At 40.7% G+C, this 26,299-nt stretch overlaps 2 protein-coding genes across 2 annotated transcripts in view; both read left to right on the top strand.

The window, feature by feature from the left end:
• The window catches only part of LOC137084572 (ribonuclease inhibitor-like), a 184,109-nt gene that overhangs the window by 140,370 nt on the left and 17,440 nt on the right, over positions 1-26,299 (top strand). The gene's annotated exons all lie outside the window — the stretch shown is intronic.
• Positions 4,040-25,945, top strand: LOC137085246 (NLR family CARD domain-containing protein 3-like). The gene is made up of 6 exons (XM_067451804.1): positions 4,040-4,056; positions 4,168-5,895; positions 15,112-15,285; positions 17,834-18,016; positions 25,638-25,792; positions 25,866-25,945. The coding sequence occupies exons 1-6, from the start codon at positions 4,040-4,042 to the stop codon at positions 25,943-25,945; spliced, it is 2,337 nt and encodes a 778-aa protein (XP_067307905.1).

Here is a 26,299-nt window from a genome sequence, read left to right as displayed (position 1 = left end):
TGCTTCCCGAACAATGCTAGGAAGACTATTCCACAATTTAGGAGCTAAATAGGAAAATGATCGACCGCCTGCAGTTGATTTAGATATTCTAGGTATTATCAACTGGCCAGAGTTTTGAGACCGCAATCGACGTGATGGGGTATAATGCGTTAAGAGCTCGCTTAAGTACCGGGGAGCTAAACTATTTAGTGCTTTGTAAGTAATAAGCAAGATTTTAAAATGTATGCGATGTTTAATAGGGAGCCAGTGCAGTGTTGACAGAACTGGACTAATATGATCATACTTCCTGGTTCTAGTAAGAACTCTAGCTGCTGCATTTTGGACTAGCTGGAGTTTGTTTATTAAGCGAGCAGGGCAACCACCCAGTAGAGCATTACAATAATCTAGCCTTGAGCTCATGAACGCATGTACTAACTGTTCAGCATTTTGCATTGAAAGCATGTGCCGTAATTTAGATATATTTTTAAGATGATAGAATGCGGTTTTACAGATGCTAGAAACGTGGCTTTCAAATGAAAGATTGGTATCAAAGAGCACACCCAGGTTCCTCACTGACGACGAGGGCTTGACAGAGCAGTCATCAAGTGTTAGACAGTATTCTCGGTTACTACTTGTGGAGCTTTTCTGTCCAATAATTAAAAATTCAGTTTTATCTGAATTAAGTTGCAGGAAATTACTATTCATCCAATTTTTTATATCAGCTATGCATTCTGTTAATCTTGTGAATTGGTAGGTTTCGTCAGGGCGTGAGGAAATATAGAGCTGAGTATCGTCAGCATAACAATGAAAACTAACGCCATGTTTCCTAATGATATCTCCCAGTGGTAGCATATAGAGGGTGAAAAGCAACGGTCCTAACACTGAGCCTTGCGGTACCCCATACTGAACTTGTGATCGGTGTGACATCTCTTCATTTACTGCTACAAACTGATAACGGTCAGATAAGTACGATTTAAACCATGCCAAAGCAGTTCCACTAACGCCAACATAATTTTCGAGTCTATTCAGAAGAATATTGTGATCGATAGTATCGAATGCAGCGCTAAGATCGAGTAACACTAATAGAGAGATACAACCACGATCAGATGATAAGAGTAAATCATTTGTAACTCTAATTAGAGCAGTCTCAGTGCTATGATACGGTCTAAATCCTGACTGGAAATCCTCACATATACCATTTCTTTCTAAAAAAGAACATAATTGTGAAGACACGGCCTTTTCTAGTATTTTTGATAGAAACGGTAGATTCGAGATTGGCCTGTAATTGACTAATTCTTCCTCTCCCACATCCACACGAGTCCACAGCTTCTCTCTCTCCAGCTTCCTGTTTCCGTCAGGCTTTATCCAGTCTCTCCACGCCAGTTACTGCAACGAGACACAAGTGAATGTAATCCTGCACTTGACCCATGTACCGCTCGTCACCGCTCTCTTCTCTCCCGTTGCCGACCTCGCTGAATCACGTCTCCCTTGCCACAGTTATGCTTATAGTATTAGATATTTTTGAAGTTGTTATTAATATACAGCAGTGTAATGAGTTCAGATCCTGTAAGTTTCAATCTATTAATGATGATCATTGGGCTCTTGTGTAAAGCTCTATGTATTGTATAGGCAGGAAAGCCAAGGCAGTTTTATTTGTATAGCACATTTTACACACAATGGCAATTCAAAGTGCTTTACAAAAAAAATTAATAGTGATAACATAACATATGCAAAAGAAATAAGAATACCATGTGTAAGAATTAAAATAAAAGCAAGGAAAATTAAAATAGTTGTAAAGAGAAATAATAAATAATAATAAAAATAAATAAATAAATAAATATATATATATATATATATATATATATATATATATATATATATATATATATATATATATATATATATATATATATATATATATATATATGTGTGTGTGTGTGTGTACACTGTGTATATATATATATATATATATATATATATATATATATATATATATATTAGGGATGGGACGAAATATCGTTTGACAAAATATCGCGATACAAAACTTGACGAAACGCATCGAGGTCGAAAAAAATGGATCGCGAAATAAAGATAGATGGCACTGCTGCATGATTTGCGTAGTATATAAATAATTTAGTGTATTGTGTGTGTGTGTGTGTGTGTGGGGCAGACATAACAAAACGCAGCGCGCATTTTCTGTTTGATCTGAGGCATAGCCCGTAACGTGAGAGCAGTCAGACAAAGGATGCAGCAGCAAACATTAATAGGGAAAGAAAAGGGTTGACATTAGCATTAATATTCTAAACCAAAAATGCAGTTATTGCCTACATAAACTACCATGTTTTCTGTTTAACTTTTATTAGACTCTAGAAAGAAAAGTGTGTTTTTTCACTGAGCACATTCTCTGCAGTCTGAGCACGATGCACTGCAGCTCACTCTCGCTCATGTCTGAGGTAAATCATTAACACCATCACCCCGCTTACAGTACATGTGTTTTATTGAACTAAATGCACAGGTTACTTTCCTGAACAAGCGCGCTCCCGAGTCGTCAGTGTTCTTCTCACTGTCCTCGTGAATCGCGGCAGTTCGGCGCGCACACGCAAAATACCGGCAGTTCAATAGGGAATGCGGATCTCTTAAAGGGGCCGCACTATATTCCACTCGTGTAATATGGACCTCCTGTGGTATGGTGTGGTTCTGGTTCGCTCACTGGTACACATTAACAATTTTTCATACGAACTTTGCCCTGTTCTGAATTAAACTGCCAGTGTAAAAACTCCCTTTATATTGTTAAAATGAGAGAAATCACTATTTACTCATTATTTTTAAGTTTAGGCTTAAGAGACATGAACGATTTCTTAGATAAACATATCTATGACCTTTGATATGTCTAGTCTTCATGCTGTATTGATTATTATTGAATAAGTATGGTTTCACTAATAATAAATGTACATTTGCATAAAGCATGCATATTTGTCCATACCTATGTTGATTAGAGTATTAAAAACTTAATTTAAACTTAATTTAAGACACATTTACAATTGCTAAAATTAAATTGCGATTAATCGCGAGTTAACTCATTTTAAGTTAATTGCGATTCAATATTTGAATCGATTGATATCCCTACAGTGCCCTCCACAATTATTGGCACCCCTGTTTAAGATGTGGTCGCGGACTTCTAAAAATTCTCCTTTTTTTAAAAAAACAACATAGAACCAAAATGCAAAAAAAGAGAAAAATCCTACCTTTCGTTTAAGTACATTACTTAGGTGGTAAAAAAATTCACAGATTTGGAAAGAAAAATATATATTTTGATATCCTATCGTGACGTATCGTATCGTAACCCTGGCATATCGAGGTGCATCGTGTCGTGAGTTTAAGTGTATCGTCCCATCCCTAATATATATATATATATATATATATATATATATATATATATATATATATATATATATATATATATATATATATATATATATATATATATATATATATATATATAAAATAAGAAATAGATCCCTATCTGCCTGGTTCTTAATGGCTCCTGGATCATACAAGTCGGTCCAAGACGGGCTCCTGTAGGGGTCGTGACCTTTGCCTCGCAGGGCCTCCCCTTTCTTGAGTCCGCTTCACTGTCTGCTGCCACTGCTTGTGAATGAAGCGAAGCACACTGCTCTCCTTTTCCAATCTCTTCCAGTCAGACAGGCCTTACAAAAAATAATAATCAACAGATGCATAATGCACAGAAATATACAGTTGCAAAGAGAATTAACAAGAATATAATGATGATAAATATATGAAATAACAATAACCAAAGATAAGAACAAAGGTAAATAAACGGTTAAAAAAAAAGAATAAAAAGATGATGCATTGATAATACATTCACACACTGTAAAAGCTGTTGGTCTGTTACTCAGTTAATGACACGATTACATCAATATCAGTGTGTCTGATTCTTTACCCTCTTCATTCTGATTTAAGGGCAAATCTTCAATCCAGACCAGTTAAAAACAAAACTGTGTTCACGCCTGAGATTCAACCTCAAGACTTTAATGAAAGCATGTGTCCTGGTTTCAGGTAAAATGTGGGACTTTTGTGGTGGTTTAATTTTAGGAGCTGCAATGACATCACACATCACTCAGTTTAATTCTCTAACTTGTGTAATAATGTGGTATTTTAATCTTACAGCCATGACTCTAAAGCTGCTGAAGTCCTCGACACATTGAGATCAAATCTGAGGAAGAAGTTTGAGTGTTTGTGTGAGGGAATATCAAAGCAGGGAAACCCAACACTCCTGAATGAGATCTACACAGAGCTCTACATCACAGAGAGTGAAAGTGGAGAGATCAATAATGAGCATGAGGTGAGACAGATTGAGACACAGTCCAGGAGAGCAGAAACAGAGGACACAGCGATCAAATGCAGTGACATCTTTAGACCTTTACCTGGACAAGACAAACCCATCAGAACTGTGCTGACAAAGGGAGTCGCTGGCATTGGAAAAACAGTCTCTGTGCAGAAGTTCATCCTGGACTGGGCTGAAGGGAAACAGAATCAGGACGTCCAGCTCATATTTCCACTTCCTTTCAGAGAGCTCAACTTGATGAAGGACAAATCACTCAGTCTTTCAGATCTTCTTCATGTCTTTTTCCCTGAAACCAAAGAAATGGAAATATCCAGTGATCAGTATAAAGTGTTGTTCATCTTTGATGGTCTGGATGAGTGTCGTCTCTCTCTGGATTTTCAGAGCGATGTGAGGTTGTGTGATGTGACTGAATCAGCCTCAGTGGACGAGCTGCTGACGAACCTCATTGCGGGGAATCTGCTTCCCTCAGCTCTCATCTGGATCACCTCCAGACCCGCAGCAGCTGATCTCGTCCCCTCTGAGTGTGTCCATCGAGTGACAGAGGTACGAGGCTTCAGTCGCCCACAGAAGGAGGAATACTTCAGGAAGAGAATCAGTGATTGGTTTCTGGCCCACAGGATCATCTCACACCTGAAGTCATCAAGGAGCCTCTTTATTATGTGTCACATCCCAGTTTTCTGCTGGATCTCAGCCACTGTTCTGGAGAAGATGATGAGTGAAGCAGAGACTGGAGAGATTCCCAAGACTCTCACTCAAATGTACACACACTTCCTGATCCTTCAGACCAACATCAAACATGAGAAGGACTATGAGAAGAAAGTGAAAGATGAAGACATGATTGTCAAACTGGGGAAACTGGCGTATCAGCAGCTTGTGAAAGGAAACCTGATCTTCTATGAGGAAGACCTGAGAGAGTGTGGCATTGATGTGACAGAAGCATCAGTGTACTCAGGATTGTGCACTCAGATCTTCAGAGAGGAGTTGGGCTTGTATCAGGGGAAAGTCTTCTGCTTTGTTCATCTGAGCATTCAGGAACATCTAGCGGCTCTATATGTGCATCTCTCCTTTATAAACAAGAACATCAATGTGTTTGACCAGATCACCAAACCAACTAATGGAGACACAGCTTCACTATCTGATCTCCATCAGAGAGCTGTGGATGAGGCTTTAGACAGTAAAAATGGCCATCTGGACCTTTTCCTTCGTTTCCTTCTGGGTCTGTCAGTGGAGTCTAATCAGAGTCTCTTACAAGAACTGAAGACACAGACAGGAAACAGCTCTCACAACAATAAGAAAACAGTCAAATATATTAAAGAAAAGATCAGTGAGAATCCCTCTCCAGATAAATACATCAATCTGTTTCACTGTCTGAATGAACTGGGTGATCTTTCACTGGTGAACGAAGCTCAACCTCATATGAGCCGTGGAGGATTACGTGCTGTGAAACTCTCCTCATCTCAGTGGTCAGCTTTAGTTTTTGTGTTGTTGTCCTCAGAGGAGACAATGCAGAAGTTTGACCTGAACGGATTAATTGGAGCCGGAAATGATCCGTAAGTAACACTGAGTTCAATCCTTACAGTCTAAAACATTATGACCAAAGAGAAACACAGAGATCAGAGGTGTTTAAATCACGGGGCACAGATTGATTTCTGGGATATTGTTCATAATTTGCGGGTGTTTCTCAAACGGAGGCTGTGTCCAAGTAAGGCTGCAGATCTCGACGGCCACGTCATCAAACGCCTCTGAAGGCCGTCTCAGTTTGAAGGATCCTTCATTTCGCATCTTTAATTCAGCTCAATCACCCACAATCCTTTGCACACATTCACATTCATGAAAAAGACCTGCTGGAGAACGAGTCGGCACTGAGCTTATCTGAGGTCATTATGAAATGTAAGACACAAATAATGTTTCCAGAGATGAAGGCATGTTATCTTTTAGTTTTGGTGTAAATGAATCACTCGACACTAAACTGCCAATAATGTGAGCCACTGGAGACACAGACGGCTGTCATTCACTGTATTGCATTCATAGAAAAGCCAGTTAATATAAAGATTTTTAATAGTCAGCTTTATTTATATAGTGTTTTTACAATGACGATTGTTTCAAAGCAGCTTCACCGTGTTAAACAGGAAAATATGGCAACCAAATTGGATTGGGCTGTACAGTCGCTCTGGAGAAAACGGTGATGTTATCTAGGCCTGTCACGATAACACATTTTGCTGAACGATAAATTGGCCAAGAAATTATTGCAATAAACGAAAATATTTTTGTTCTGAGAAAATGTTCATCCAAAATAATGATAATGGCGTAATAATGCAGGTACACCTTTTCAAATATCAATAAACTTTTATTTCTAAAGACTGTTTAACACTGAAAGCGGAAATCATTTTAAATATCCACAATAAATGAACAAAACAACCAAAACCATTAAAAGCAATGGACTCTCAGTCTGTTAACAAAAAATACACTTGAATAAATACCAGAAACAATTAATAAAATGGATGAAAACTGCAACGGATGATTGTGTTTTAGGTGCATATTAACACTATAAAAAAAATATAATCTTCCCAACTCTCTAGTGACTGGTCACATCTAAAATTTTCAATGGGCCCAAGTGAAATTCTGTAAATGTAATTTTATCAATTGTAGCAATAGTCTGTTAACATCGGCTCAATGAGAAATAATTCATTAAAACAATTAAAAAGAAATTAGTTTACCAACCCATGGTATTGGCCCAATTGTACATTTTAATCATTACTACATAATTTGTAGCAGCATTCCTTTTTAGTTTTACCTAAACTAAAAATGTAATTTGGTAAATTTATATTAGTAAAGCAACTTCACTGAATAGTTTATTCACTGTTGCCCCAAAAGAAATATATATTAAAAACTCATACCATACTGCCTCATGTTATTTAATACATTTTATTAAATCTACAACAGTATTGTGAAAATACCGTAAATGGTAAATACAATGAACATTTCTGCACAGTAGACCTTGCTATCTCTACAGGAACGTATGAGCCTTTAGCACACAAAGATTGAACTGAAGAATTAACTTGCATTTATCAAACGGCCAACTTCAGTGTAGCTTTAAGCCTTGTTTAAACTCCACACGAGACCCCATTTCGCTTGGCGGTGCGCACGGCAAATTTTGTAACTGCGTGCGGCTCCGCAACCGAAGAAGCTCGAGTTCCAGGCGAATCTGGCCGAGCATGACGTCTCATCACGCCGGAACCCAGTCTGCGTGTTTAGTATACACACATCCGGCAAAAACACTGAAGTAAAGCAGCACCACCATTACTGCGTGCCTTGCTGCTGAGTTTTGGCCACTGCCTGACATCATATACCCAATGTTCCCTTTCACCAGACATTTCATTTCATGAGCAGGATCCGCTTTCATTGAAATGTCACTAGAGGGCGCCGGCAAGTGTCACACTGTCACACTTCACAGGCACACAGTAATGGCGGCAGGCAAGATGGCGGCGCCCATAGAGTTCACGGCGGATGTGTGTATAAACACCTTCCCAAACGGATGAGGCGCAGGCACAGTCAGCGAGAGAGACGAGGAAAACAAACAAGAATGCAAATGGAAATTATCACGGCCGGAAAAATGATCGAGCTCATTTATTTTTATTGTGCGATTTATTGATTTATTGACTATTGCGACAGGCCTAATGTTATCAGCTCATTTCACACCATAGAGTTTGTGGCCTGACCATTATTCACCTCTGATATTAATTATTATTTTTATTATCATCATTAATAATTCACTTATTTTTTATCTTTATGTTCAAACTGTGACAGAGTAAACACAGCAGATGAAGTTCTTCAGAAGCTGCTGCCTGTGGTTACAGCAACTAGAACAGCTGCGTAAGTAACACTGAGAACAATCATCTCTGTGTGTGTGTGTGTGTGTGTGTGTGTGTGTGGTTACAGCAACTAGATCAGCTGTGTAAGTAACACTGAGAACAATCATCTGTGTGTGTGTGTGTGTGTGTGTGTGTGTGTTTTGTAAGTAGCTCTACTTTGCTCTAATATAGTGTGTGTGTGTAGCTCTACTGTGCTGTAATAGTGTGTGTGTGTGTGTGTGTGTGTGTGTGTGTGTGTGTGTGTGTGTGTGTGTGTGTGTGTTTGTGTGTGTGTACCTTAAGCCTAGTTCACACTGCCCGATTTTTGCCCCGATTTTGAGTCGCCGACAGGTTTTGTGAAATCGCCGACAAATGCCCGAGATCACAGGCGAGTGACAATCACGCAGTGTGAATGATCAAAGACACGATCAGAGAGAATCGCCGACGAGTCGCCGACGCCGGTGAGATATTTGGCATGCTAAATATCTGGACCTGTCGGCGATTCAAACCTGCTGTGTGAACTGCGTTCTGACTGAAAATTACACCGACAGCCAATGAGAGAGTGAGATACAGGGCAGCAGGAGGTTCAGGGAGGAGTTATAGAGCAGAATATCAGTATTTTAATAGATATATTTACAATTCTATCAAACAGAAACAAAGGGCAAACATTTGCACATCCAGCCACAGCAGCAGCACATTACAAAATTATTTATTTACCTCAAACTGTCTTTGTAGAACACAATCCTGGCTCCCTCTGTCTCTCCAACAATTTCTTCCGCCATAATCTTTTTTCTTTTTCTCCACAAATCAGCGCACATACAATTTGAAGCAAACTTTGTGCAGTTTATCATTTTTAATAACAATTCCAAGTCACGCGCGAGAACTCCGGTCTGACGCGCGTGTGATCTCGCGTTGTTTACTCGTCACATCGCACGTGTGTTTGGGAAACGTATATTTGCACACAGGAGAGAGAGAGTTGTCGGCGATTCTTCCTCTGGTTCAGTCATGCAGTGTGAACTCCTCTGTCGTCAAACCATCGGTCAGTGTGAACACAACAGTGACTGAATGATACCCCAGATAGTCATGCAGAATCTGAATCGTGCAGTCTGAACTAGGCTTTACAGAGCTGTAATATTGTGTGTGTGTGTGTGTGTGTGTGTGTGTGTGTGGCTCTTCTGTCCTGAAATATGGTGCGTGTGTGTGTAGCTCTACTGTGCTGTAATGTGTGTGTGTGTGTGTGTATGTATCTAGCAACTTATTTTTCATCTTCCTTTTTTGAGGAGTCTTGAAAAAAAGTTACTCCTGTTCCGATGCTAACTGTGCTTCTTCACTCACTACACTAAATTGATTATTTTCACCATCTGCACTTTCCTTTCTACCTTCTGAAGAAACCACCATATCAGAAACACTCAAATCAACAGGTGTAGGTGGTGGAACATTAGACACTGAATCCACTTGCTCAATCTGAGATGCTGCATCAGCCTCAACTTCTACTGAATGATCCACAACATTCTGTACCAAAACCAGACCTGTTTCCTGAACTTCTACCTCAGACTCCTTTCCATCTTTTTCTTCACGACCTTGTTCTACTGCTTCGTTTTCTTTTCCTTCTTCACCCTCATTAATTTTGTTTGGACAATTCCGAATTAAATGCCCTGTATTACCACATCCAAAGCATTTGACTTTTCCTGTAGTGACATAAATAGCATAGCTAAAATCATCAATTCGAAAATTCAGTGCAACGTCTAAATCATCATCCGGAATAATCATGTATACAAACCGCCTAAAAGAAACAATGTGTTTCAATAACGGTGACTCGCTACTGATTGGAATTTTTTTTTTTTTGGGGACACCAACTTTCCATAGCGTGTCAACGCTTGCGTTAGGAAACCATCACTAACAAAAGGCGGCACATTAGATAGAATCACCTTTTTTGCTGGTGAGTGGGAGAACTGGAATAAATTCCCCATCAATAACAATTCCCCGTTCTACCAACTCATTTGCCTTATCTACACTATCCCGAAAAACCACTGTCGCATTGTTCATTCTAGAAGCGGACAAAACACTAGCGTGTCCCACAACCTCCGCGACGGCCAGACAACACTGCTCAACTGTCACCGCGGACGTCACCTTGATCGCATGGCGTCTCGTGAGTGAACTCAACCCCTTGCGCTTGTTGGGCCGACATGCTTCCAAACGGAAAACACACGGCCCTCAAACTGAACTAACAAACTTAAATAAGAAATCAGAAAAAAAAATAACCAGAAAAAAGAAAAAAAGCAACTTCACTCACACCACGCTCGCTTCGCTCGGCACACACTCGCTCAACAAACACACCGGAAGTGAGAGAGAGAGAGAGAGAGAGAGAGAGAGAGAGAGAGGTCTGCGGTCTTGGCCATTAGTTAATTTATATATAATAATTATATAATTTATAATAACAATCTACTTGTTTTTGTGTAAGTAATACGTTGTCAAATATGTATAAACTTAAATAGACAATCTATACAAGTAGTTGATGTCTCTCTGTATTAATTTTTCCTGTTATTGACAAAATGGGCGCCTGGATGTTCGAATAGTTCGAATATTCGTGTTTGTTTTAGAGGTACATTTACATTTACATTTAATCATTTAGCAGACGCTTTTATCCAAAGCGACTTACAAAAAAGGGTAGAGCAATAGAAGCAACGAAACAAACAAGGCCAACAACCTGTAAGAGCTGTAAGAAATCTCAATTAATTAGCACAGTACACAACTTTTTTTTTTTCTTTTTTTTTATATAGCCAGCTACAACAAATACTCACGTACGGAAAATACAGAACACTGGATTTTGATAGCTATGATAACAACCCATTAGGACTAAGGCTGATGCCCCAACTGTTGTCGTTAATGCGGATTCAGTGGCCCAAAGGGTTGGTTTTGTATGGCATTCTAGCTAAACGCGCAGCAATAGCCATCGACAGCAAAAACTCACGTACGCAAAATACAGAACACTGGATTTTGGTAGCTATGATAACTATGTAACATACCCGCCTGAAGGCACAAATCCGGATGAGAGACGTAGATATGATCAGTAAGTGCTATTATGTATTGGTCAAGTGCAATAGGAAAAGTGCAATTGGAAAAGATGTGTCTTAAGATGTTTTTTAAAAATGGCTACAGACTCGGCAGCACGAATTGAGATGGGCAGGTCATTCCACCAGGTGGGAACGGTCCAGGAAAATGTCTGTGAGAGCGATTTCATGCCTCTTTGGGATGGAACCACGAGGCGCCGCTCATTCGCAGAACGCAAGCTTCTGGAGGGTGTGTAAGTCTGAACAATTGAGTTTAGGTATATTGGTGCAGAACCAGTGGTTGTTTTGTAGGCGAGAACTAGAGCCTTGAATTTGATGCGAGCAGCCATTGGCAACCAGTGCAGTTTGATGAAGATAGGCGTAACATGCGTTCTCTTCGGCTCATTAAAGACCACTCTCGCCGCTGCATTCTGGATGAGCTGCAAGGGTTTGATAGTGCATGCTGGAAGCCCAGCCAGAAGAGCATTACAATAATCCAGTCTGGAGAGAACAAGAGCTTGATCCAGGAGTTGTGCAGCCTGTTCTGATAGGAAGGGTCTAATCTTTCTAATGTTGTATAAAGCAAATCTGCAGGACCGGGCTGTTGCAGTAATGTGGTCAGTGAAGTTTAACTGGTCATCAATCACAACTCCAAGGTTCCTGGCTGTCCTTGATGGAGTTATGGTCGATAAACCAAGCTGAATGGAGAAATTTTGATGAAGTGCTGGGTTGGTTGAGAAAACAAGTAATTCTGTCTTTGCAAGATTGAGTTTAAGATGATGCTCTTTCATCCAGTCAGAAATGTCTGTCAGACAGGCAGCGATACAAACACTGACTGTAGGATCATCTGGTTGAAATGAGAAGTAGAGTTGAGTGTCATCAGCATAGCAGTGATAGGAAAAGCCATGTTTCTGAATGACGGAACCTAATGATGACATGTAGATGGAGAAAAGAAGTGGTCCAAGGACTGAGCCCTGGGGAACCCCAGTAGCTAGATGATGTGACTTAGATACTTCACCTCTCCATGACACCCTGTAGGACCTACCAGAGAGGTAAGACCTGAACCACTGGAGGGCAGTTCCTGAGATACCCATCGTCTTAAGTGTTGACAGGAGGATCTGGTGGTTAACTGTGTCAAAAGCAGTAGACAGATCCAGCAGAATGAGCACTGAGGATTTGGAAGCTGCTTTTGCCAGTCTCAGTGCCTCAGTTACCGAGAGCAAGGCAGTCTCAGTCGAATGGCCGCTTTTGAAGCCGGATTGGTTGTTGTCTAGGAGGTTGTCCCTTTCAAGAAACATAGAGAGTTGATTGAACACAACTCGCTCAAGGGTCTTTGCAATGAAAGGCAGAAGGGATACCGGTCGGTAGTTTTCTAAAAGTGCTGGATTCAGAGAGGGTTTCTTAAGCAGTGGGGTTACCCGAGCCTGCTTAAACGCTGTGGGAAAGGTTCCCGCGTGAAGAGAAGTGTTGACAATGTGAGTGAGTGCAGGAGTGATTGAAGAAGAAATGGCCTGAAGGAGGTGAGTGGGAATAGGTTCAAGTGGACAGGTAGTAGGGTGATTTGAAAGGATGAGTTTAGAAATATCTGCCTCGGAGAGCGGAGAGAAGGATGGAAGCGTGTTTGTGTTAGTTGTTGAGATGTGCTTGTCAGTTTGTGATGAGGAGAACTGTTTGCTGATGAGGGATGTTTTGTTTGTGAAAAATGATGCAAAGTCATCAGCTGTAAGAGTTGATGAAGGAGGGGGAGGAGGAGGACAAAGGAGAGAGGAAAATGTTTTAAAGAGTTTGCGAGAGTCAGAGCATTTGTTGATTTTGTTGTGGTAGTATGTTATTTTAGCAGTGGAGACATTTGTAGAGAAAGAAGAGAGAAGAGACTGATACAAGGTAAGGTCAGTATAGTTTTTAGATTTCCGCCATTTCCTCTCTGCCGCCCTGAGTCCAGAGCGATGTTCACGGAGAACATCAGACAGCCAGGGGGCAGATGGGGTGGGGCGGGCTGGTCTGGATGAGAGGGGGCAAAAACTGTCTAAGGAGGATGTTAGAGTGGAGCAAAGTGTGTCGGTAGCACTGTTAGTGTCCAGTGCTGAGAACTGAGCAGGTGGAGGGAGTGAAGATGAAACCATAGTGGATAGGCGAGAGGGAGAGAGTGAGCGTAGATTACGCCGAAAGGTAATCTGTGTAGGAGTGCGTGTTGTATCAGGAGTCAGTATGAGGTTAAGAGTGATGAGAAAGTGGTCTGAGGTGTGTAATGGAGTAACTAAAGTATTGTCCGTGGAGCAGTTGCGTGTGTATACGAGGTCTAATTGGTTACCTGATCTGTGAGTAGCCGTAGTAGATACTAACTTAAGGTCAAATGAAGTCTGTAGAGGGCTGAAGTCTGCAGCTAGGTGTTTATCAAGATGGATGTTGAAGTCACCAAGCAGAATCAGGTAATATTCGAACGTTATTTTTGAGCAATTTTGACAGCCCTAGTGTGTGTGTAGCTCTACTGTGCTGTAATATAGTGTGTGTGTGTGTGTGTGTGTGTGTGTGGCTCTACTGTGCTGTAATATAGTGTGTGTGTGTGTGTGTGTGTGTGTGTGTGTGTGTGTGTAGCTCTACTGTGCTGTAATATGGTGCGTGCGTTTGTGTGTGTGTCGCTCTACTATGCTGTAATATGGTGTGTGTAGCTCTACTGTGCTGTAATATGGTGTCTGTGTATGTGTGTGCGTGCGTGCGTGTGTGTATGTGTGTGTAGCTCTACTGTGCTGTAATATAGTGTGCGTGCGTGCGTGTGTGTGTGTGTAGCTCTACTGTGCTGTAATATGGTGTTTGTAGCTCTACTGTGCTGTAATATTGTGTGTGTGTGTGTGTGTGTGTGTGTGTGTGTGTGTGTGTGTGTGTGTGTGTGTGTGTGTGGAGCTCTACTGTGCTGTAATATTGTGTCTGTGTGTGTCTGTGTGTGTGTCTGTGTGTATGTGTGTGTAGCTCTACTGTGATGTAATATAGTGTGTGTTTGTGTGTGTGGCTCTACTTTGCTGTAATATGGTGTGTGTGTGTGTGTGTGTGTGTGTGTGTGTGTGTGTGTGTAGCTCTACTGTGCTGTAATATAGTGCGTGTGTGTGTGAGGCAAATTCAGAAGAGTAATATTAGTGTGAATGCCACTCTTCTTATGATGTAACGAGTACATCAGGTGTTATGAAGTGTTAAAAAAACGCACTCTTTCAGGTTATTTTTTAATGTGGAAGTATCTTTTGTTCTGTATGTAAGGGAGTGATATTGCAAAAATTACAGCGATTAAATGAGTTCAGTTCAGTTTTTCAGTGCTGTTGCTATAATTGTAAAAAACTGAAACAACACAATAAATAAATATCGGTTATCGGCACATAAACATGCAAATAATCGGTATCGGTTATAAAAGAAAATCAATATCGGTCGATCACTACTTTTAAGTTTGGGAGGAATGGACTTTAAATGGAGGGACAGAAATCTCTCAGCTTTCATAAAAATATCTTCACTTGTGTTTGGAAGTTAAATGAAATGACGTGTGAGGTCATGATGTCAGAATTTACATGTTTGGATGATGTATACAGTAAAGCTGAGCCTTGGAGAAAAGAACTATATATCATCATATTGTCACAATTTATATTGAAGACAGTAAATTATGATAAACAATAATTATTGTATTTATATTTTATAGTTCATATCACACAGCATATGCACTCCTGTAATTTTCACCAGCAAAAAAATAAGATAAAATACAACGCGAACTAATGAGTATTTATATATATTTCATATTGACAGCATTGTGTTATTTATTAATTTAGTGTAAGTGCTCATGTTTAGCTTTGGAGATAGACTTAATGTGTGTCATTGTTCTCTACAGGTTGTGGAGCTGTGGTATCACAGATGAAGGTTGTGCTGCTCTGGCTTCAGCTCTGAGATCAAACCCCTCACACCTGAGACATCTGGATCTGTCTGAGAATAATCTAGGAGACTCAGGAGTGAAGCTGCTCTCTGCTGGACTGGAGAATCCTCTCTGTAAACTGGAGAAACTGGGGTAAGATCATACGTGACTCTGATATAAAAATGAGTCTCTGTGTGTGACGAGCAGGGCAAGCGAGAGCCGTGAGAGAACGGTGTGAGGCTGGTGGAGTGAACTAAAACATTGAATCTCTGCCTATTTCACCGACATTTCTCACAGTTTCAGCATAGAAAAGACAAGCTTCACTTCCCAATCCATGTCTAGATCAAGGATAGCAACAAATGCCTCCTCAACATCTGAATATGCAGTCTCTGGGTCTGAAGAGTCCCTCTCAGACGCCTTCCAAGTGTCAAAGATAAACTCAATAGCCTCCTATCTATCACTGTCTTCGCCATGTTTTTGTCAGTTTTTAATTGTGTTTTGTAATCTAAAAATCCTCTAAAACTGCCGCGCTCTGTATCCCCGTTCAAATCGCCCCTTCCCGCTCCCCCCCGAAAGCTGCGGTGATTTGCTGATAAAAAACATGACATTACCGTAATAATCCGTATATAGGCGGAAAGCGCAGGATGTCTTCTTTCAGGAGCAATTTAAATTATTATGATAGTGCAAAGGGTTGAAGAGTTACGGTAACTTCAGTACAGCTTGGTTGGCTGTGTCGTCGACGACACGTTCGGTTTTAAAGGGTTAAAATATCTAATTGGATGAACTCCTCTTGAACATTTTACTACTTGTGACGACCTGAGGAAGGAGGACCCAAAAGCAGAAGAATGCTTAACTTCAATTTATTGAAACAATAATAAAGACAGTCCAGCAGTAAGAGAGCCGTCCAACACCGATTATGCCGACTGGACCTGTAATAAGATTACGCATTATTTTGTATGTTTTAGTCAAATTAGGATATGATTTACACTTGAAAAGTTTAATTAAACAGCAATATTAAATGTAAATACACATTCTGCATTTGTCAACAGCAACAAAATCAACAAATGCTCTGACTCTCGCAAACTCTTTAAAACATTCTCCTCCCTGCTTCCTGCTTCGCTACTGTTCGGACGCTCTTGCTTACTGCTCCGCGCTTTGCTCTATCGCTTCTATATTTTATCTCATAACTTCAACTTCAGCAAATCAACACAGCGCTCAAACAACAAAGCTTAACTTTTTTGATAAAACTTGAAACTCTGGAGACTGGATTACTACAAAAAAGCGAACACTTCATTCGACCAGCCTCTCCCTTCCATCAGCTTACATTCCGGAAGGGAAAACACAGCTGCCTACTATCGAAAGGATAAGAAAATGCCTCTTTTAGTTCAAGAATCTACTTGCTGCACAAACTGCCACAGACTTTCACAACGGATTGCAGTTCTTGAAACAAAGTTATTTGCGCAACTACCAAACCGGACGAATCACACAGCAGAGCTTCATCACGAACGTCCTCTGCACACAGCTGGTGAGTCCCGTAAATTTAGTGCTACTCAACAGATAGAGAAACAAGTAACTGATCAACACATTAATCGATGGCACAAACAGGGGGCAAGACCCAAACACACTCGAGACGTCAGATTGTCACGAGCTTCATATATTGCTGCAGTAGCATGCTCTACCCCAAACACAAGGATTGCAAACAGTAGTTTCCGACCACCATCGATACATCTCGAAAACAGATTTGAAGTATTAATGAATGAGGGTGATGAATCCCCAAACGTGATGAATGTGATCGAACACGGATTGCATCAGCCCACAGCTAACACTAATGCTAACAGGCGCTCAAGGTCGAGCAGACAGCGACCCTCAGCTCAGAGCGCAGCCGAGCCAAGGACTCTGATAGTGGGTGACTCTACAGTCAGAAACATTAGCAGCAGAGATACAACTACATGCTGCCTTCCACAAGCAACCATTTCTGATGTAAACAGGGAAATTCAGAACATCCTGATAAAACACAAGATCGCAAATCGACTTCTCATTCATGTAGGGAAGAACGATATTCAGAGAGAGCAGTCAGAACTCATTAAAAGGGATTTCAATGAACTTTTTGAAACACTTAGCAAACTGAAAGTTCAGCCGTTCATCAGTGGACCACTGCCAGCAAGAGGAACAAATAGATTCTCACGGTTGCTTGGGCTTAATACATGGCTGCAAAAAACCTGCATGATGAAGGGAGTGAATTTCATCGACAACTTTAATCTCTTCTGGAGCCAGAGACAATTGTTTACATCAAATGGCCACCACCCAAACAAACTTGGTGCAAGAGTGTTAAAGGACAATATTTATTTTTCCCTTCATCATCCTTCAGCTGTGTGTTCTAACCAACTCAACCGGATACAGAGTATGGACGACCACAGGACTTCTTTTCAGCAGCTGAATGGACATGTGGCTGACACATCCCACAAGGACAATGATAAGACCACACCCCCACAACAACAATTGCTCACGGACACACTCCCAGCTGAGCCCTGCCCACAGAGCTCACCACAGACTGACTGTGAAGGATTAGATCTGCTCCAAGATTCAGCACCCAAGGATGATTTTCTGGAAAATGGACAGGGAAGCCAGGACAACATATTTCAGCTTCCGATAACACCAGAGAAACAGCCCCTCTCACCGGACATGTCATTCCTCTCTCCAGCATCCCCGCATCTGAGCTTCTCAGAGAAAATGGAGGACTTGGTTCATGCTGGAATCAGGCTATCACACTCGATCGCTATGAGCCCCCAAATATCGACCAAAAATCGTGGAGCCCCACAAACACCAAAGCCTGTGGGCCCAGCTCGTCCTCGCCCTCCTCCTGTGAGATTTCTTCGGTCACAACGTCAGGGCCCACACCCGCCTCCATCTGTTGTAGGTGAACCAAAAACAACTGATTCCAGCTCTCAGTGATGTGTTTTGGGTCCCCGCTATGATAACAGTAACTTTATCAAATGTTTACAAAACAAGGGGGAACCCAGTGTGCCTGCCTCTTTCTCTATCTCTGTTCTGTTACGTGAAAGAAAGTCTAAGGCCTTGTCAGGACGTTTAATAAACCAATATAATCTGCTGCCTGTTACCTGCCAAAATAGGATTAATGTGGAGAAAAAAATTATTACTGTTAAGTTAGCGCTTTTAAACATCCGTTCACTTAAGAACAAATCATTTCTAGTCAACGACTTAATAACCACTAACAACCTAGACTTTCTGCTTCTAAATGAAACGTGGCTAGAAGAAAACTGTAGTGCAACAGTCCTCAATGAAGCAGCCCCTCCTAACTTTACTTTTATGAATGTTTGCAGATCTGTTAGGAGAGGTGGGGGTGTTGCTGCTCTTTTTAAAGATTTCTATCAATGTAAGCAAGTATCATTTGGTGACTATTTGTCTCTAGAATATCTGGGTATTGTGTTAAAAGGTTCTCCACGCATCCTGCTTATCATTATTTATAGGCCTCCGAAATACTCTGCAGGCTTCACTGAGGACTTTACAGAACTGTTATCAATAATTTCCTCAGAGTTTGACTGTTTTGCTATTGCTGGGGATTTTAACATTCACATAGACAATATTGAATCCAGCAAAACAAAAGAGTTCATGACTGTTCTTAACACTTTTGATTTGACACAGCATGTAAATGGACCCACACACAATCGTGGACACACTCTAGATTTACTTATCAGTAAGGGTCTAAACATTTCATCAATTGTTATTAAGGATGTGGCACTGTCTGATCATTTCTGTATTTTCTTTGATATATCAATCTCTCCTGCCATTGAAGCTAGATCTGTCTCTGTCAAAAAGAGATGCTTAAATGAGAACACTAATGTGCTGTTTATGAAGGCTTTATCTCTAACACCAAGCATATCTGCAGACTCTGTTGATTTTCTCCTTGACTCCTTTAACTCAAAAGTTAAGAGTGTAATTGATGATATTGCTCCTCTAAAAGTCAGGAAAAAGAGTACCAAACAGAAAGCACCTTGGAGAAACTCAACAGCAGTTCAAATAATGAAAAGACAATGCAGAAAATCTGAACGCATGTGGCGGAAGACAAAACTTGTAGTCCATTATAACATCTATAAAGACACCCTTCATGCTTTCAATGTTGAACTAGGCAAAGCTAGACAGACCTTCTTCTCAAATATTATAAACAGAAACATAAACAACACGCGCACTCTTTTTGCTACTGTCGAGAGACTAACAAACCCCCCGAGTCAGACTCCTAGTGAAATGCTCTCAGACAGTAAATGCAGTGAGTTTGCTTCCTACTTCTCCGAGAAAATCAATAATATCAGAAAGGCGATCAGCACATCCTCTAGTTGCTCTGGGGTCAGTCAGATCATACCAAACCCTCGGAAAATTACCATGTCAGATTTCGACGCTATTGACTGCAAAATTTTAGAAGACACAGTACAGCATCTTAAAACATCAACCTGTGCCCTAGACACACTCCCCACTTCTTTCTTCAAAAGTGTGTTTAACTGTTTAGAAGCAGATCTCCTAGAAGTGGTAAACTCCTCACTTCTCTATGGGACTTTTCCAACCGCCCTTAAAACTGCAATAGTTAAGCCTCTTCTGAAAAAGAGAAATCTGGATAACTCCATACTGAGCAACTACAGACCAATCTCAAATCTCCCCTTCATAGGCAAAATCATTGAAAAAGTTGTTTTCAATCAGTTGAACAAATTCTTACGCTCAAATGGATACTTTGACAATTTTCAATCTGGTTTCCGTCCACATCACAGTACAGAGACAGCGCTCATAAAGATTATAAATGATATTCGCTTAAACACTGATACAGGCAAAACATCAATTCTGGTACAACTGGATCTCAGTGCCGCATTCGATACTGTTGACCACAACATACTTCTAGACAGGCTGGAAAACTGGGTTGGGCTTTCTGGAATGGTCCTCAAATGGTTCAGATCATACTTAGAAGGGAGAGGTTATTATGTGAGTATAGGAGACCATAAGTCTGAGTGGACGTCCATGACATGCGGAGTCCCACAAGGGTCAATTCTAGCACCTCTCATGTTTAACCTGTATATGCTGCCACTGAGCCAAATAATGAAAAAGAACAATATTGCTTACCACAGCTATGCTGATGACACCCAGCTCTACTTAGCACTATCACCTAATGACTACAGCCCCATTGACTCCCTGTGCAAATGCATTGATGAAGTTAACAACTGGATGTGCCAAAACTATCTTCAGTTAAACAAAGACAAAACCGAAATCACTACATTTGGAAACAAAGATGAAATTCTCAAGGTGAACGCATATCTTGAGGCTAAAGGCCTGATAACAAAAAATCAAGTCAGGAATCTTGGAGTGATTTTACAGTCCGACCTGAGTTTCAGTAGTCATGTCAAAGCAATAACTAAATCAGCATACTATCATCTGAAAAATATTGCAAGGATTAGATGTTTTGTCTCCAGGCAAGACTTAGAGAAACTCGTTCATGCTTTTATCACCAGTAGGGTGGACTATTGTAACGGCCTTCTCACTGGCCTTCCTAAAAAGACCATTAGACAGCTGCAGCTCATACAGAACGCTGCTGCCAGGATTCTGAGCAGAACCAGAAAATATGACCATATCACACCAGTCCTCAGGTCTTTACACTGGCTTCCAGTTACATTTAGGATCGACTTTAAAGTACTATTACTTGTTTATAAATCACTCAATGAGCTAGGACCTCAATACATCGCAGATATGCTGATTAAATACAAACCCAACAGATCACTCAGATCAGCAGGATCAAGTCAGTTAGAAATACCAAGAGTTCACTCAAAGCAAGGAGAGTCTGCCTTTAGCTATTATGCCAGCCGCAGCTGAACCAGCTTCCTGAACAGATCAGATGTGCTCCAACAGTAGCCACATTCAAATCCAGACTCAAAACACATCTGTTTAGCTGTGCGTTTACTGAATGAGCTCTGAGCCACTGTATGTCCGACTGATTGCACCCTATCTTATCTCTTTATTCTTTTTATAATTGGTTTAGTTTACCTTTGTTCTTATCTCTGGTTATTGTTTATTTTATATGTTCTTTTGAGTTGAATATGATGAGTGAAAACTGGGTTTGATGGAAATAGTAAGTTTGACAATAAGGTTTGAGTATGTGTAAATCTGTGGAGGGTATGATGAGTGAGTAAGGGTTTTAACAAGAAGGTTCCTGAGTAAAAATCAGGGAATAGTGATTAAAATGGATGTTTTGAACGTGTTTGAGAAAGAAATGAATGAGAGGTGTTCTAATTAAGATGGTACATGTATGTAGGCTGTAAACTGAAGAATGTTTATTTTTATATCAGATCATTATTGTGGATCTGACCATTTTATTTTATCTTATTTTTTTTATTTTTTATTTTTATTTTTTTATTATTATTATTATTTTAATTACTATATCTTTACGACTGTTTTAACTATGCTTGTTTTTAATTCTTTATTCGTCCATATGGTATTCTTTTTTTCTCATGCATTTGTTGACACTATTTTAATTAATTTCTATGTAAAGCACTTTGAATTGCCATTGGGTATGAAATGTGCTATACAAATAAACTTGCCTTGCCTTGCCTTGCCTTGCCTTGCCTTGCCTCTCCTTTGTCCTCCTCCTCCCCCTCCATCATCAACTCTTACAGCTGATGACTTTGCATCATTTTTCACAAACAAAACATCCCTCATCAACAAACAGTTCTCCTCATCACAAACTGACACGCACATCTCAACAACTAACACGAACACGCTTCCATCCTTCTCTCCGCTCTCCGAGGCAGATATTTCTAAACTCATCCTTTCAAATCACCCTACTACCTGTCCACTTGATCCTATTCCCACTCACCTCCTTCAGGCCATTTCTTCTTCAATCACTCCTGCACTCACTCACATTGTCAACACTTCTCTTCACACAGGAAACTTTCCCACAGCATTTAAGCAGGCTCGGGTAACCCCACTGCTTAAGAAACCCTCTCTGAATCCAGCACTTTTAGAAAACTACCGACTGGTATCCCTTCTGCCTTTCATTGCAAAGACCCTTGAGCGAGTTGTGTTCAATCAACTCTCTATGTTTCTTGAAAGGGACAACCTCCTAGACAACAACCAATCCGGCTTCAAAAGCGGCCATTCGACTGAGACTGCCTTGCTCTCGGTAACTGAGGCACTGAGACTGGCAAAAGCAGCTTCCAAATCCTCAGTGCTCATTCTGCTGGATCTGTCTGCTGCTTTTGACACAGTTAACCACCAGATCCTCCTGTCAACACTTAAGACGATGGGTATCTCAGGAACTGCCCTCCAGTGGTTCAGGTCTTACCTCTCTGGTAGGTCCTACAGGGTGTCATGGAGAGGTGAAGTGTCTAAGTCACATCATCTAGCTACTGGGGTTCCCCAGGGCTCAGTCCTTGGACCACTTCTTTTCTCCATCTACATGTCATCATTAGGTTCCGTCATCCAGAAACATGGCTTTTCCTATCACTGCTATGCTGATGACACTCAACTCTACTTCTCATTTCAACCAGATGATCCTACAGTCAGTGTTCGTATCGCTGCCTGTCTGACAGACATTTCTGATTGGATGAAAGAGCATCATCTTAAACTCAATCTTGCAAAGACAGAATTACTTGTTTTCTCAACCAACCCAGCACTTCATCAAAATTTCTCCATTCAGCTTGGTTCATCGACCATAACTCCATCAAGGACAGCCAGGAACCTTGGAGTTGTGATTGATGACCAGTTAAACTTCACTGACCACATTACTGCAACAGCCCGGTCCTGCAGATTTGCTTTATACAACATTAGAAAGATTAGACCCTTCCTATCAGAACATGCTACACAACTCCTGGTTCAAGCTCTTGTTCTCTCCAGACTGGACTATTGTAATGCTCTTCTGGCTGGGCTTCCAGCATGCACTATCAAACCCTTGCAGCTGATCCAGAATGCAGCGGCGAGAGTGGTCTTTAATGAGCCGAAGAGAACGCATGTTACGCCTCTCTTCATCAAACTGCACTGGTTGCCAATGGCTGCTTGCATCAATTTCAAGGCTCTAGTTCTCGCCTACAAAACAACCACTGGCTCTGCACCAATATACCTAAACTCACTTGTTCAGACTTACACACCCTCCAGAAGCTTGCGTTCTGCGAATGAGCGGCGCCTCGTGGTTCCATCCCAAAGAGGCATGAAATCGCTCTCACGGACATTTTCCTGGACCGTTCCCACCTGGTGGAATGACCTGCCCATCTCAATTCGTGCTCCCGAGTCTGTAGCCATTTTTAAAAAACATCTTAAGACACATCTTTTCCAATTGCACTTTTCCAATTGCACTTGACCAATACATAATAGCACTTACTGATCATATCTACGTCTCTCATCCGGATTTGTGCCTTCAGGCGGGTATGTTACATAGTTATCATAGCTACCAAAATCCAGTGTTCTGTATTTTGCGTACGTGAGTTTTTGTTGTCGATGGCTATTGCTGCGCGTTTAGCTAGAATGCCATACAAAACCAACCCATTGGGCCACTGAATCCGCATTAACGACAACAGTTGGGGCATCAGCCTTAGTCCTAATGGGTTGTTATCATAGCTATCAAAATCCAGTGTTCTGTATTTTCCGTACGTGAGTATTTGTTGTAGCTGGTTATAAAAATAAAAAATTAATAAATAAATAAATAAATAAAAAAAATAGTGTACTGTGGTAATTAATTGAGATTTCTTACAGCTCTTACAGGTTGTTGGCCTTGTTTGTCTCGTTGCTTCTATTGCTCTCCCCTTTTTTGTAAGTCGCTTTGGATAAAAGCGTCTGCTAAATGATTAAATGTTAAATGTAATGTAATGCATTTTTACTTTCTCAAACTCCTCCTGTGTGATTTATAAGCCTTTTGTAAAGTGGGGCCATGGGTAATGTCCTCATATATCACCCTCTCCTGTAATACCTGTGTCATACCCATGGCATTATACCCATTTGTGTCCTCATATGTCACAAAAACAAACACACACACACACACACACACACACAGACTTTCACAGTCCCCACCCCACACACACCACACACACACACACACACACACACACACACACACACACACACACACACACACACACACATACACACATACACACACACACAGTCAAAATTTGCCTCAATTTCATAAAATAAACGAGTAGCGGAAATTACACAAGTCGAAGCGTCTTGGATTTGCTCATGCGCAGTACGGGGACGTAAGCGTTTTCAGACGTTTCAGTGTAGATGAACATTTTTTGAAAAAATATTGAAAATGATAGTGTGGACGCGGAGCGTTTTTAGACGAAAACGCAGTTTTTAAATTTATCCGGATTAGTAGACGTAGCCTCACAAACAGACACTCACAAACACACTCACACTCACACAGTCACTCTCTCACACACACACACACACACACACACACAGTCACTCAAGAACACACAGTCACACACTCACACACACACTCTCACTCACACATTTACAAACTCACACACACACTCTCAAACACACTCACTCATGAACAAACACACACACACACACACACACAAACACAAACATGCACACACAATCACAAAATCACACACAACACACACAACACACATATAACACAGTCACATACACACACACTCACAAACACTCACAAACTCACACACACACAACACAGACACAGACACATACACACACACACACACACACACACACACGGTGTCTCAAACACACTCACAAACTCACGTGCACACACACACAGACATGCGCACATACACACACACACGAACATGCACACAAACTCACACATGCTCACAAACTCACACGCGCACACACACACACACACACACAGACATGCACGGACACACACACACTTACTCACTCATGAACACACACACACTCACAAACTCACACAGTCACATAAACACACAGACAGACATGTGCGCGCACACACACAGTCACATACATACACACACACACACACACACATACACTCACAAACTCCTGAACACGCATAAACTCACTCAAACACTCTCACAAACTTAGTCGCATACACACACACACACACACACACTTTCACATTTACACATTCACATACACACAGTCACACTCATTCACTCACACACACACACTCTCATACACAAATACACTCACACACACATTCTCTCTCACTTTCTCTCACACACACACACATACACACTCTCATACACAAATACACTCACACACACACTTTCTCTCTCACTCTCTCTCACACACACACACTTTCTCACACACATTGGGTTTCCGTGTTTTATGGGTCTTTCCACTGAAATAATGTCGTTATACTGTACAAACTGTATATTCTCTCCTCTAATCCTAACTGATGTATTTTAACAACGTGAACTAATGAGTATTTATATATATTTCATATTGACAGCATTGTGTTATTTATTTATTTAGTGTAAGTGCTCATGTTTAGCTTTGGAGATAGACTTAATGTGTGTCATTGTTCTCTACAGGTTGATGAGCTGTGGTGTCACAGATGAAGGTTGTGCTGCTCTGGCTTCAGCTCTGAGATCAAACCCCTCACATCTGAGATATCTGGATCTGTCTGAGAATAATCTAGGAGACTCAGGAGTGAAGCTGCTCTCTGCTGTACTGGAGAATCCTCTCTGTAAACTGGAGACACTGGGGTAAGATCATACGTGACTCTGATATGAAACTGAGTCTCTGTGTGTGACGAGCAGGGCGGGCGAGAGCCGTGAGAGAACAGTGTGAGGCCGGTGGAGTGATTGCAAATGAGCATCACCTGCGCATCACACTGTGAACTTTATCATTACATTTATTCATAAGTAACAAAATTGAAAAGAGGAATCAAACTATTGTCGCTAACGGTTATTTTAGTAATCGAGTATTCGGTCGATTATTTTGACGATTAATCGAGTAATCTGATTTTTTGTGGTAATAAAAATAGACCTAAGCAAACAATGGCCTTTAAAATGATTTAAAATACAAAAATAATAACAATGGGGCAATAATATTTGGTTCTAAAAGTATCATAGTAATCATATAGTTTTACACAACAACACTGTTGAAATAAATAATATAATATAAATTGAGACGTACTCTTTATAACCGCTTACAAATTATTAAACGCTGTTGTTGGTTATTTAAAATATCT

The sequence above is a fragment of the Pseudorasbora parva genome, chromosome 8 (assembly GCF_024679245.1).
Source record: "Pseudorasbora parva isolate DD20220531a chromosome 8, ASM2467924v1, whole genome shotgun sequence".
Lineage (NCBI taxonomy): Eukaryota > Metazoa > Chordata > Actinopteri > Cypriniformes > Gobionidae > Pseudorasbora > Pseudorasbora parva.
The sequence above is the reverse complement of the archived record's forward strand: the minus strand, read 5'-3'. Positions and strand labels throughout refer to the sequence as shown.